The sequence below is a fragment of the Capra hircus genome, chromosome 27 (genome assembly GCF_001704415.2).
Source record: "Capra hircus breed San Clemente chromosome 27, ASM170441v1, whole genome shotgun sequence".
Classification (NCBI taxonomy): domain Eukaryota; kingdom Metazoa; phylum Chordata; class Mammalia; order Artiodactyla; family Bovidae; genus Capra; species Capra hircus.
In genome coordinates this window covers 10,694,529-10,709,414 of record NC_030834.1, presented here as the reverse complement: position 1 = coordinate 10,709,414, position 14,886 = coordinate 10,694,529, and the positions used below count along the sequence as shown (strand labels likewise).

At 37.1% G+C, this 14,886-nt stretch overlaps 1 protein-coding gene across 1 annotated transcript in view; it reads left to right on the top strand.

Moving 5' to 3' along the window:
• ADAM18 (ADAM metallopeptidase domain 18) overlaps window positions 1–14,886 on the top strand; it is a 141,761-nt gene that overhangs the window by 51,915 nt on the left and 74,960 nt on the right. Inside the window, exons 11-12 of the mRNA XM_018041761.1 lie at window positions 9,277–9,413; window positions 10,934–11,117. Coding sequence (XP_017897250.1) covers window positions 9,277–9,413; window positions 10,934–11,117 — 321 coding nt within the window. The remainder of the gene's footprint in view (window positions 1–9,276; window positions 9,414–10,933; window positions 11,118–14,886) is intronic.

Genomic DNA, 14,886 nt, shown 5'->3' with positions numbered 1-14,886 from the left:
TTATCAAATAAAGCAAATATTCTTATTACAAATAAAAATGGTTTTACGAGACTACTGAAAACACTAAATAAATTCTTTGCATAATCTACACTTTTTAATCCTTTTCCTTTTGTTTTTAAACTTTCCTTCCTGGCATATAACATAGTGTATATTTCCTTTTAAATTAAAGTTTTATTGATGTGCATCATGTATAGAGAATATTGCACAAGTCATAAGCGTACAGCACACTAGTTTTTGGCCAAGTTATACATAGATATAAGTATCACAAAGGTCAAGAAATAAAATCTTATCAATAGATCAGATCAGTTCAGTTCAGTCCCTCAGTCGTGTCTGACTCTTTGCGACCCTATGAATTGCAGCATGCCAGGCCTCCCTGTCTATCTCCAACTCCTGGAGTTCACTCAAACTCATGTTCATCGAGTCGGTGATGCCATCCAACCATCTTATCCTCTGTCGTCCCCTTCTCCTCCTGCCCCAAATCCCTCCCAGCATCAGAGTCTTTTCCAATGAGTCAACACATCGCATGAGGCGGCCAAAGTACTGGAGTACTGTAGCATCATTCCTTCCAAAGAAGGATTGATCTCCTTCAGAATGGACTGGTTGGATCTCCTTACAGTCCATGGAACTCTCAAGAGTCTTCTCCAACACCACAGTTCAAAAGCATCAATTCTTCAGCACTCAGCCTTCTTCACAGTCCAACTTTCACATCCATACATGACCACTGGAAAAACCATAGCCTTGACTAGACGGATCTTTGTTGGCAAAGTAATGTCTCTGCTTTTCAATATGCTGTCTAGGTGGGTCATAACTTTCCTTCCAAGGAGTAAGTGTCTTTTAATTTCATGGCTGCAATCACCATCTGCAGTGATTTTGGAGCCCCCAAAAATAATGTCTGACACTGTGTCCACTGTTTCCCCATCTATTTGCCATGAAGTGATGGGACCAGATGCCATGATCTTCATTTTCTGAATGTTGAGCTTTAAGCCAACTTTTTCACTCTCCTCTTTCACTTTCATCAAGAGGCTTTTTAGCTCCTCTTCACTTTCTGCCATAAGGGTGGTGTCATCTGCATATCTGAGGTTATTGATATTTCTCCTGGCAATCTTGATTCCAGCTTGTGCTTCCTCCAGAATCAGAAGACTCATAAATCCTCCTTCCCACTATCTTGACACTTACTCACTGGTTAACTTGATCTTTCTTTGAGCTTTCTGTAAATAACAGAGTATGTGTTCTCAATGTGTGTATTTACAACATATTTGCTCAAAACTACATCTTTGATGGTGATTCATGTTTATATGTGTAGAAATAGTTTGTTCATTCTTTTGCTCTATATTTCTGAGTAATATGCCCAATGAATTCCTTGAGTATTCAAATTTCAGTGCAGTTCAGTTCAGTCATGCAGTTGTGTACTATTCTTTGCAACCCCATGGACTGCAGCATGCCAGACCTCACTATCCAACACCAACTCTCAGAGTTTACTCAAACTCGTGTCCATTGAGTAGGTGATGCCATCCAACCATATCATCCTCTGTCATCCCCTTCTCCTCCTGCCCCCAAATCCCACCCAGCATCAGGGTATTTTCAAATGAGTCAGCTCTTCAATCAGGTGGCCAAAGTATTGGAATTTCAGCTTCAGCATCAGTTCTTCCAACGAATATTCAGGACTGATCTGCTTTAGGATGGACTGGTTCGATCTCCTAGCTGTCCAAGGGACTCTCAAGAGTCCTCTCCAACACCACAGCTCAAAAGCATGAATTCTTATGCACTCATCTTTCTGTATAGTCCAACTCTCACATCCATATATGATTACTGAAAAAAACCTTAGCCTTGACTAGATGGACCTATGTTGGCAAAGTAATGTCTCTGCTTTTTAATAAGCTGTTTAGGTTGGTCATAACTTTTCTTCCAGTGAACAAGTGTCTTTTAGTTTCATGGTTATAGTCACCATCTGCAATGATTTTGGAGCTCCCCAAAATAAAGTCTGTCACAGTTTCCATTGTTTCCCCTTCTATTTGCCGTGAAGTGATGAGACCAGATGCCATGATCTTCGTTTTCTGAATGTTGAGCTTTAAGCCAACTTTTCCACTCTCCTCTTTCACTTTCATCAAGAGGCTCTTTAGTTCTTCACTTTTTGCCATAAGGGTGGTGTCATCTGCATATCTGAGGTTATTGAGATTTCTCCCAGCAATCTTGATTTCTTCTTGTGATTCATCCAGCCCAGCATTTCTCATGACATACTCTGCATATAAGTTAAATAAGAAGGATAATAATATACAGCCTTGACATACTCCTTCCCCAATTTGGAACCAGTCTGTTGTTCTGTTTCCAGTTCTGTTGCTTCTTAATCTGCATACAGATTTCTCAGGAGGCAGGTCAGGTGGTCTGGTATTCCCATCACTTGAAGAGTTTTCCCCAATTTATTGTGATCCACACAGTCAAAGGCTTTGGCACAGTTAATAAAGTAGAAGTAGATGTTTTTCTGAAACTCTGTTGCTTTTTTGATGATTCAACGGATGTTGGCAATTTGATCTCTGGTTCCTCTGCTTTTTCTAAATCCAGGTTGAACATCTGGAAGTTCACTGTTCATGTACTATTGAAGCCTGGCTTGGAGACGTTTGAGCATTTACTTTGCTAGCATGTGAGATGAGTGCAATTTTGTGGTAATTTGAGCATTCTTTGGCATTGCTTTTCTTTGGGATTGGAATGAAAACTGATCATTTCCAGTCCTGTGGCCACTGTTGAGTTTTCCAAATTTGCTGGCATATTGAGTGCAGCACTTTCACAGTATCATCTTTTAGGATTTGAAGTCGTTCAACTGGAATTCCATCACCTCCACTAGCTTTGTTCATAGTGATGCTTCAAAATTAGGCATTATCTATGGAGAAGACTCTTGAGAGTCCCTTGGACTGCAAGGAGATCCAACCAGTCCATTCTGAAGGAGATCAACCCTGGGATTTCTTTGGAAGGAATGATGCTAAAGCTGAAACTCCAGTACTTTGGCCACCTCATGCGAAGAGTTGACTCATTGGAAAAGACTGATGCTGGGAGGGGTTGGGGGCAGGAGGAGAAGGGGACGACAGAGGATGAGATGGCTGGATGACATCACTGACTCGATGGATGTGAGTGACCTCCTGGAGTTGGTGATGGACAGGGAGGCCTGGCATGCTGCGATTCATGGGGTCACAAAGAGTCGGACACAACTGAGCGACTGAACTGAACTGAACTGATTGATTTCCTATATTGAAGTCAGGATTCAACATCCTAATAGCTGATTTCTTCATGGAAACATTTAAGATCTTTTTATCCTTCCATGGTATCTTTTATCATGCAACATGCTTGTTATATTAAAGCACTTTCAGTCTGGGCACTAATTTACATCTGTCCCGAGAAGCTTTATTGTATTGTTTACTTGATCATATTTTTGTTTCCCTTTTCTTTGTAAAACTTTGTTAAATATGTGTGAGAGCATTTTGACTCATCATCTATTTTTTTTTTCTCTTTTTAAATTTTTCCTTTTCTTTTTAATCCTTTTTCCCAACCTTGAGCAATTGGCTTAACTTTTCCCAGGGCATAAAATTGTGCTACTCCATGTCATGGGTGGTGGTGGTTTAGTTGGTAAGTAATGTCTGACTCTTATGACCCCATTCACTGTGTGTAGCCCACCAGGCTCCTCTGTCCATGGGATTTCCCAAGCAAGAATAATTGAGTGGGTTGGCATTTCCTTCTCCAGGGGATCTTTTCCACCCAGGGATCAAAGCTGGGTCTCCTGCATTGCAGGTGAATTCTTTACCACTGAGCCACCAGGGAAGCCTTGCAATTATTGAAGTCCATGAACACCTTGGTTTAAGCAACATATGTTACAAACTGCATAAGACATATATCATGCTGTAGTTGAGTGTTCTATATATGCTAGTTTTATAGACATTGTGTGATAATATTTTTCATGTCTTTTAAATAATTTCCTATTGTCTAGTGCTTTTGTCAATTATGAGAGTTGTCGCCGTCTCCAACTAAATTATGTATGTGTGTGTTTATTCTTTCAATTATATTTATTTTAGTTTCATATTTTTGAAGCTCTTATGTTTGATATGCAAACATTTAAGATTATTATTGAACTTTTTATTACTGCAATATCCTTTGTCCATGATAATCTTTGTTCTGAAGCTAGCTTCATCTGTTATCAATATAGCCTCTCCAGCTTTCTTATGATGAATGTTCCTATGTTATATCTCTTTTCTTAACTGGTTTGGTCTTTATATATTATGTGAACTTGCAGTCAGCAGCTGGACCATGTGTTTTTTCCTCTGTTTCACCGATCTGTTTAACTAATATGTTTAGACAATTTGCACTGAATCTAATTGTTGATGCATCTATATTTCAGTTTGTCAACTTAGTATATGTTTTCTGTTTTATCTATCTTTTTTTTGGTCCTCTGTTGCCATTTACAGTTCTCATTTTTTCTAGAACAATTTTTTGTATTCTATTTTGATTTATTCATCATAGACATAATAAGCAAGCATGACCCATTGGCCAAATCTGGCCAACCAGCTATATTGTAAATAAAGTTCTATTTACAGTTTTATCCACACATTAACCCACTGTGTCTAGGTAATTATAGTTGTGACAAATACTGTATAGCACACAAATATATCCTGTCTCTTTATATAAACTATCAATCTCTTTTTAGTGTTTTTCAATATTTCTCTTTGTAAAACATTTTTCATATGTTCTGTAGTGAGATTACACACACACACACTGACACAATCACATACACACATTTGTTTACCAGCATTTTAGTATTTCAAGTAGAATATGGGAATGTTAATACCATATTTATTTTAGATCTGAAATTATGTGTGTAATCATAAAATGGGAAATTTTATAGTATAGTTTGCTTAAATACTACTTCTAAGCATATTAATAAGTATACACACTAAATTATAATTTTAAACATAATTTTAAAAAATCAAATGAAAAATGGTCTATTTTATCTACCCATGAAAGTACATTTTCTGTTCCTCTTTCTTCACTACTGATGTTACAGGTTTTCTTTTACTATCATTTTCTTTCTTGTCTGAAGAGCTTCCTTTAGTCATTTTTTTAAAACTTGGTTACTGGCAATATGTCTCTTAATTTTCCTTCATTTTAGAATGTCTTTATTTCATCTTCATTATTTAAGGATATTTTTGCTGGATGAAAGTCATTTTCAGCACTTCAAAACTATTGTGTTACATTCTCTGTCTGACATTATTTCTGATGAGAACTCTTATTAATCATTGTTCTTCCGTAAGCAATCTGTTGTTTTCCTTTGGTTGACTTCAAGACATTTAGAAGTTTTCTCTGGCCATCTAATTATGATGTGTCTGATCATGCATTATTTCGAGTTTATTGTTAGAAGTTTTGTGAATCTATTAAATATGTAGATTTGTGTCTTTTGCCAAATTGAGGAGATTTTCAGCCATTTTTGTCTTCAAATATATTTCAGCTGTGCACTTTTATTCTGGGCCACTAATGATATTAATGTTAGGTTTTTGTTGTTGTCATCATTGTCCTACTGCTTCTGTATTTTTGTTAATTTTTTCAAAAGCTATTCCCTCTCTGTCTTGAGATTGGGTAATTTATACTAATGAATTTTAAGTTCACTGATACTCCCTTCTGTCATCTCTTTTTTTTTACTAAATTCATCTATTGAAGTTTATTTTCTTATTACTGTATTTTTTCTCTTCTGAAGTTTTAATTTGGTTCTTTTTATATCATCTATTTATTTGATCACATTTTCTATTTCTTAATTTCCTTTAAGAGTTTTTGTAATAGCTCATTGAAGCATTTTTATGGTGGTTGCTTTAAAATGCTTGTCAGGAAATGCATCTTGGTTTTGCTTTCTGTTGATTGCCATTTCTGACTGCAGTCAAGATATTCCTGGTTCTTGGTATTTGAGTAATTTGGGGCTATATTTGGAATATTTTTGAGAATTGTCATCAGGCACTGATTTCTCTTTATATTTTCCATTTCTGAAGACAGTTCATTTTCTAAAATACACATTTTAGGCTAGTTTTATGGACTGTTGCTCACATCCTGGTTTAGTTTCCATGGCCTTTTTAATGATATTCTTTGAAACCTTGGACATTATAGCATTCAGAGGAAGTGTGGATTCTGCTGCTTTTCTCTGACGAGGGTTGATTTTTGTTTGCTTGTTTTGTCGTTCAGTGCTCTTGATTAAAGTCAGAACAGCAACTCAGCCTCACAGACGGCAGCTCTGGCCTCAGCTGAGCTCTTCAGTTTGAGGCTGCTAATTGTACGAGTGTCTCAGGAATCAGCGAGAAATGTGGGAGACAGAATTCGGATTATCTTCTTTCTGAAGTTTTCTGCTTGTGTATTTGGCAGTCATAATTTCCTGATATTCACATTTTATATTTCCAGGCTAGAAATAGTAAATATTTTGCCCTGAGTTGCCCTGTGAACCCACATCCCATGTCTGTTATACTTGTCCTCAGTCTAAAAGTCATACAAACTTTCTCTTTTTAGTTTCTTTTGAGCATAGACTCCCAACCAATGCTAAAACCTTCTGTTAATGCCAGGTGGACTCCAACTTCTTCACCACCTGAAGTATCTATTATATTCTATATTATAGATGCTAAGTCTCTATTGAAACTGTACCATATTCATTGTTCTTCTCCATTTTTTTCCTGTATTTGTGTACATGCACAAATACATGTGCATGTACAAACACACACACCACACAACTCTTCCTGCCCACCCCCAGCTTTATTGGCTTCTCTGATAGCTCAGCTGATAAAGAATCCTCCTGCAATGCAGGAGACCTCTGTTCGATTCCTGGATAGGGAAGATTCCCTGGAGAAGGGATAGGCTACCCGTTCCAGTATTCTTGGACTTCCCTTGTGGCTCAGCTGGTAAAGAATCCACCTGCAATGAGGGAGCCCTGGGTTCTATCCCTGGGTTGGGAAGGTCCCCTGGAGAAGGGAAAGGTAGCCACTCCAGTACTCTGGCCTGGAAAATGCCATGGACCGTATAATCCATGGGGTTGTAAAGAGTCAGACACAGGTGAATGACTTTCACTTTCACTTTCTAGCTTTATTGAGACATAATTGACAAATAAAATATTTATATAACTAAAGTGTACTGTGAAAAATTCTGAAAGAGATGGAAATACTAGACCACCTGATCTGCCTCTTGAGAAACCTGTAGGCAGGTCAGGAAGAAACAGTTAGAATTGGTCATGAAACAGACTGGTTCCAAATAGGAAAAGGAGTAGTCAAGGCTGTATATTGTCACCCTGCTTATTTAACTTATATGCAGAGTACATCATGAAAAATGCTGGGCTGGAGGAAGCACAAGCTGGAATCAAGATTGCCAGGAGAAATATCCATAACCTCAGATGTTCAGATGACACCAATCTTATGGAAGAAAGTAAAGAAGAACTAAAGAGCCTCTTGATGAAAGTGAAAGAGGAGAGTGAAAAAAGTTGGCTTAAAGCTCAATATTCAGAAAACAAAGATCATGGCATCCGGTCCCATCACTTCATAACAAATAGATGGGGAAACAGTGGAAACAGTGAGAGACTTTATTTTTTGGAATCCAAAATCACTGCAGATGGTGATTGAAGCCATGAAATTAAAAGACACTTACTCCTTGGAAGGAAAGTTATGACCAACTTAGATAGCATATTCAAAAGCAGAGACTATATTTTGCCAACAAATGTCCATCTAATCAAGGCTATGGTTTTTCCAGTGGTCATGTATGGATGTGAGAGTTGGACTATAAGGAAAGCTGAGCACTGAAGAATTGATGCTTTTGAACTGTGGTGTTGGAGAAGACTCTTGAGAGTCCCTTGGACTGCAAGGAGATCCAACCAGTCCATCCTACAGGAGATCAGTCCTGGGTGTTCATTGGAAGGACTGATGTTGAAGCTGAAACTCCAATACTTTGGCCACCTGATGTGAAGAGCTGATTCATTAGAAAAGACCCTGATGCTGGGAAAGATTGAGGGCAGGAAGAAAAGGGGATGACAGAGGATGAGATGGTTAGATGGCATCACCGACTCAATGGACATGAGTTTGGGTAGGCTATGGGAGTTGGTGATGGACAGGGAGGCCTGGTGCGCTGCAGTTCATGGGGTCACAAAGAGTCAGACACGACTGAGCAACTGAACTGAACTGAACAGTGTGATAATTTGATACTAGTTATGGAATGGTTCCAAAAATTAATCAATATATCCATCAATCCACTTTATTTATGAAAGTGCTTAAGACCCACTTTCTTGACAGTTTTCAAGTATATATTGCCATCTCATCAACTGTAGTCACCATGCTTTATACCATACACATACACATTCACACACAATATCTTTATTTAGGGTATGGATTAAATTTTACTCATGATAATTTTTTTGGATATAGAAAAACTAGGAAGTTCTAAAAATTTTTTGTTTGTAATTTGTAAGTTCTAAAAATTATGTAATTATTAAATAAATGTAATATACACATTTATTTATGAAATGAATGAAATTTCATTCATATGAAATGCTACTCTTCACTATTGTCAGTCTTTTTGTGCTGACATCTCACTCGAGATTCTTTACCATGGCCTTGCCTGTGTCTTGAACTTCCATCCTGTCATTTCTTTACTTCATTCATTATACTACAGCCCTTGAACAGGTTCCCAAACAAGCTTGCTACCACTATTCATAACGGTGGGTCATTTCCCAAACTTTGTATCTCATCTTAAGCATCAATGCCAAAAATAGACTTTTCTAACTATCTGATCTATACAGTTATACCCCTCCTCAGAATTCTCTGTTGAAGAATTCCATTTCTTTAGAGCACTTTTCATGCTTTCTTTATATCTGGTAGGTTTGTTGTTACTTTCCAAGTAATTTTCTTTCCCCTCTTCTGTAAAATATGCTCCAAGTGTGGACAAAGTCCCTTCTTTTCATACATGCCACTATATTCTCATCTTTTTTTTTTTAATCATAGTGCCTGGCCTATGTCTATATTGAACTATATTTGTTAATGGAAAGTATTGATTTAATAAGAAAGTTAAATGTGTTTGATTACATTTTACCTTATCTCATGCTCTTTATTAAATTAACTAGTATGGATATTCAGATTGATGATTTATCAAAATGAAGTAGAAATCTGGGCAACATGGAAAAGTATTAAAATATAAAATTTTATAGGAACAAAGCTCTTTTGATATATTTCTTGCTTTCATTTTCTTCTCATATGTTGGTTTTCTCTTCAACTTTCTTTATTTCAGTATCCAGGCACAATAACATTGGAGGGATTTTCAGTTATTATAGCTCAACTACTTGGCCTTAAAATAGGGTTAGCATATGATGACATCCAGGAGTGTTCCTGTCCAACAGCTAAGTGCATAATGAACCATGAAGCAGTGTAAGCATTGTTTTTCCTCTCAAATTAATGCCATGCACATATTTGTGCAGTTGGTTACAAGACATGAAGAATTTATTTTTTATACTCAATCCCACATCAAAAATTGGGAAGGAATGTTGTGCAAGAGGAGAAATCACACTAGTGAGTTTGTCCATGTGACACAAGACTCCAGAAAGTAGTGGATCCCATAACAATGAAATATTCACTAAAGGGAATTCAAGGAAAAATGTAGATTTATGAGGACTATGAAATATTGTATTCACACAGATAGTTTTGCTGTTTATATTGTTGTTGTATCTGTTGTTCAAAGCAAAATCACCTTTGGTGATGTAACATAGTACTAGTCCCTTTGGCTATTATTTTGAAGGGAACAAAAAATAAGAAAATATTTGAAGAAAAATGTAGATGTCCTTATTTGCAGATATTATGATTGACTACCTATGCAAAGGCAGCAGAATCAGTCAGCGTACCATCAGAACAATAACATCAGAAAATTCGTCAGGGTGATCAATCTTGAAAACTAGTCTGTGTACCAGCACTAAGGAAATAGATAACTTACTATAAAATGTCTAATTTTTCCAGAAGTTCATACATTCAGTACAATTCCAGTCAACATTTTAGATTATTTTTTTTCTATTTTTTTTTAATAATTTTTTATTTTTTTTAAATTTTAAAATCTTTAATTCTTACATGCGTTCCCAAACATGAACCCCCCTCCCACCTCCCTCCCCACAACATCTCTCTGGGTCATCCCCATGCATTTTAGATTATTTTTAAGGAATTGGATGAACTCTGTGGAAGGCATAAAATGGAGATAATAGACATAAATGACCTTTTCGTGATTATAGAGTGGAATTTATAATCAAAGGAGAGATTTTATTGATGGGACATATGACATATCTATAGACTGAACAAAATAAAGAGAAGAGGAGGAAAAAATGATGATGTTGGATATAAGGAACACAGGAGCAAAATCACGGAGTAATGTAGGAGAGAATGTAGGATCCAGTGCTTAAGTAGAGGGGCTGATTTTAATAGAGCTGGATAAATTCAGTTATTGTAATACAATGTTAGGAGTAAGTAGATTGAAACATACACATTACCATCTGTAAAAAAGACAGCCAGTGGGAATTTGCTGTATTAATGAAAAATCAAAAGCTGGTGCTCTGTGACAACCTAGAGGGGTGGGTTGGGGAGGGAACTGGGAGGGAGGTTTAAGAGGAGGGGACATGTGTGTGCTTGTGGCTCATTTGTGTTGATGTATGACAGAAATTATCACCATATTGTAAAGTAATTATCCTCCAATTAGAAACAAAATTTTAAAAAATTAGTCATGATTTACATTGTCTCCACCAAAAAGCATGAGTTTTTCGTTTGGAGCATCTAACAATTCATATTATATATGGTGCATATGATATATGGTTCATATATATATATAATATTCACATTATATATGGTGCATTGTTTAGATGTGGTTTTATTAGATAGGTTTATTTAACCTGAGGATTATTTCATTTTAGAGTTTCCAGTGGTGTAAGGATTTTTAGCAACTGTAGCATGCATGAATATAGATCTTTTGTTTCAACATTTGAAGCTCAGTGTCTTCAGAAGTTTTCAATATTGAAACCATTCTACCAAAATCAATCAGTGTGCGGTAATGGAATTTTGGAAACTCATGAAGAATGTGACTGTGGCAGTGAACAGGTGAGTGATTAAGACTGAAATCTGAGCACAATTTTGTATGTTTCTAATAAGCAACCATGGTGTATATGGAATACTATATGCAACTAAGTCTTCAGTAGAATTAAGATATAAAAATGAGGATAAATTAAGATGTATGAATCACTTCCACATACCTCTTCAATTGAGAAGGTGAGTAGTCATGAAATCTGGATTTGTACACACCATTCCCAATTATGCCAGCAGAGAATTTTTGAGTATGTATACTAAATGAAATCTCTTTTAACCTAAATCTTATGACTTCAGTCTCTGTTTTCTTTATAAACTTATGAATTTGTTCCGGCGTTTTTCTGTCTTTTGTCATTGTGAGACTGTCTAAGCACTATAATGTGTTTTTCTTAATTATTCTCAAATACTTGTGTATTTTCAGGTTTCAGGATGATCAAAATTTGTTCTTTATAATCCTTCTAAAGATAAATATAGAATCTCTTATACTATATCTCCATCAACCAAATGTACAATTAACACTATTCTCAACTGATAGGACCAAATATTTAGTTTGTTATAGTATCATTATTCTCTAATATTTAACAATCCCCCCTATTTAAATAAAATAAAATTTCTTCATGATTACTCCCCTGCAGCTATATGACTTTCTCATCCACCAACATAATAGCTAACCACTACTCATTTATGTAACTTAAATCCTTACAAATTCTCTTAACCATCTACCATTTCCTTATATGTATGTATGTATGTATGTATGAATATGTGTGTGCATATGTATGTATATGTTTTCTGACTATCTCAGATTTTGAACTGTCATCTTAGTTTTTTGCCAAATAGCACTATTCACATCTTGCATTGACCTACCCCTGAATATGTGCCAGTTACTTAACAAATCTGATTATTTTTAATGAAAGATAAAATGAAGCAGCATAATCCAGGGCTAAATCTACACAGTGTGAGTTTCCACAACTGCAGGCTACAGATAGACTGGTAACTATAGCACATGCTGACAGTGCTCTGCCATATTTCCTTGGCACTGATTATTCCTGCAGCATGTTTTTGCTTCATGTACCTGATACTTTGTGTTGTAGTGTTTGTTCTGTCCCCAATAGAGTAGAATACTTGGGCAGTTATCAAGGAGAACTTAATGTACTCAGGACTAGCAATCAGCCCTCAGATAATTAGGATTGTGGATAATGTCCCCAATTGTTTGCTCTGCATGAGGAAATTTTCTAAAGCATGCTCTACATCAGAGTTCTATGAACTGTAGCCAATGGACTACACTTTTGTAAATGGTACTATATTGGAATGCAGCCATGCTTATATGTTAGCATGTTGTCTATGACTGTTTTTGTGCTATAACAGTGGAGTTGAATGGTTGCAACAGAGACCATATGGCATAGCATTTCTACAAAACTGAAACTATTTGCTGTTTCATCCTTTACAAAAAATGTTTTCTGTCCCCAACTCTGTATCATTTCCCAGAGGTACTTGTGGGATATTTTTGATTTTAACTTTTCATTTTGCATTGGATTATAGCCAATTAGCAATATTGTGATAGTTTCAGGTGAACAGTGAAAAGATTCAGTTATATATATATATATATATATATATATATATATATATATATATATCTCCCTTGGACTGCAAGGAGATCCAACTGGTCCATTCTAAAGGAGATAAGTCCTGGGTGTTCATTGGAAGGACTGATGCTAAAGCTGAAACTCCAATACTTTGGCCACCTCATGCGAAGAGTTGACTCATTGGAAAAGACTCTGATGCTGGGAGGGATTGGGAATGAGAGGAGAAGGGGACAACAGAGGATGAGATGGCTGGATGGCATCACCAGCTCAATGGACATGAGTTTGAGTGAACTCCGGGAGATGGTGATGGACAGGGAGACCTGGCGTGCTGCAGTTCATGGGGTCGCAAAGAGTCGGACACAACTGAGTGACTGAACTGAACTGATATGTGTGTGTATATATATATTAATTCTCCCCAAACTCCCCTCCCTTCCAAGGTGCCACATAACATTGAGCAAAGTTCCATGGGCTATACAGTAGGTTCTTGTTGGTTATTCATTTTAAATATAGTGGTGTGCACTGACAGCCACAAGTTGGTTCTCTAAGTCTGTGAGTCTCTTTCTCTTTTGTATGTAAGTTCATTTGTATCATTTCTTTTTAGGGTCTACATATCAGGATATTTCATATCATGTTTCATATGATATTTCATCTTCTGTTTGACTTACTTCACTCAGCATTACAATCTCTAGGTCTATGCATGTTGCTGCAAATGGCATTATTTCATTCTTTTTAATGGATAAGTAATATTCCATGGCATTACAATCCCACTGCTGGGCATATATCCAGGGAAAATTATAATTTAAAAAGATATATGTACTCCAACGTTTATTGTAGCCCTGTTTACAATAGCCAAGGCATGGAACAATGTACATGTCCATCAACAGAGAAATGGATTAAAAAAAATGTGGTATATAGACACAATGGAATGATACTTGTGAGATTTAGCTTTATCTTACAGGAGCCATAACCAGCTCACAAATTTGCATGTGTTGGCTTGCTTCCCTTCCCTAATATCCCATGCCAGTTCTTTGGTTTAAACAGAATGGACCTTCAAATACATCTGCTCTCAAATCCCTGGAATTTGTGGGTGTGCATATTACATGGCAGAAGGTAATTTGCAGAAGTAATTAAGCTTATGGGCCTTAAAGAAGGGGTATTATTCTGGATTATCTGCATGGGCCAAGTCTAAACATATGAGCCCTCAAAAACAAAATATTCTCCAGGTGAAATCAGAGAGCTGTTACAGAAAGGGGCTCAAAAAGCCTTGGAAAGTGAGAGGGACTCAAACTGCTACTGCTGGAGGAAGACACATGGAAGAATAAGAAGAAATGTTGGTATTTTCTTGGAGAAATGACTAGTCCTTGGCCAATGGCTGCCAAAGCAACAGGATGCTTTTTCTCCAAATTGTGGTTTTACACTTGTGAGACTGTAAGCAAATAACCTGACCTAGTTTACCTATCTGAAATTCTGACCTATAGAAAGTATGAGAAAATTAGCTTGTATAATTTTAAGTTTGACCACTAAGTTTGTGGTCATTTGTAACAGCATCAGTAGGGAAATAATACACTTTCCAAATAAATTACTAATATACATCCTTATTGCAGGCTTTCCAGGTTGCTCAGTGGTAAGAATCTGCCTGCCAATACAGAAGATGTGCGTTTGATCCCTGAGTTGGAAAGATCCCCTGGAGAAGGAAGTGGCAACCCACTCCGATAGGCTTGCCTGGGAAATCCCATGGACGGAGGAGCCTGGTGGGCTACAGTCGCAAAAGAGTTGAACACAATTTAGCGACTAAACCACCACCACAACAATCCTTGTTTCAGAGTCTCTTTCTGGGGAAACTCAAAGCACATTAGCTGAATCAGAAATTGTCCTGGGAAGCAGATACTCAGGATTCTGGAGCTTCCCTGGTGGCTCAGTGGTGAAGAATCCCCTTGCCAATGCAAAAGAGTTTCCATCACTGGTTCAGAAAGAATCCACATGCCACAGGGCAACTAAGCCTGTGAACCACAACTACTGAGCCTGTGCTCTAGAGCCCGGTAGCCCCAACCACCAAAGCCCGAAGACTCTAGAGCCTGAGCTCTGCAACAAGAGATGCCGCCACATTAGGTGCCGCCACATGAGAAGCCTGTGTGCCACAACTAGAGAAAGCCCACGTGCAGCAATGAAGACCCAGCGAAGCCAAAGATAATAGGAAAAAT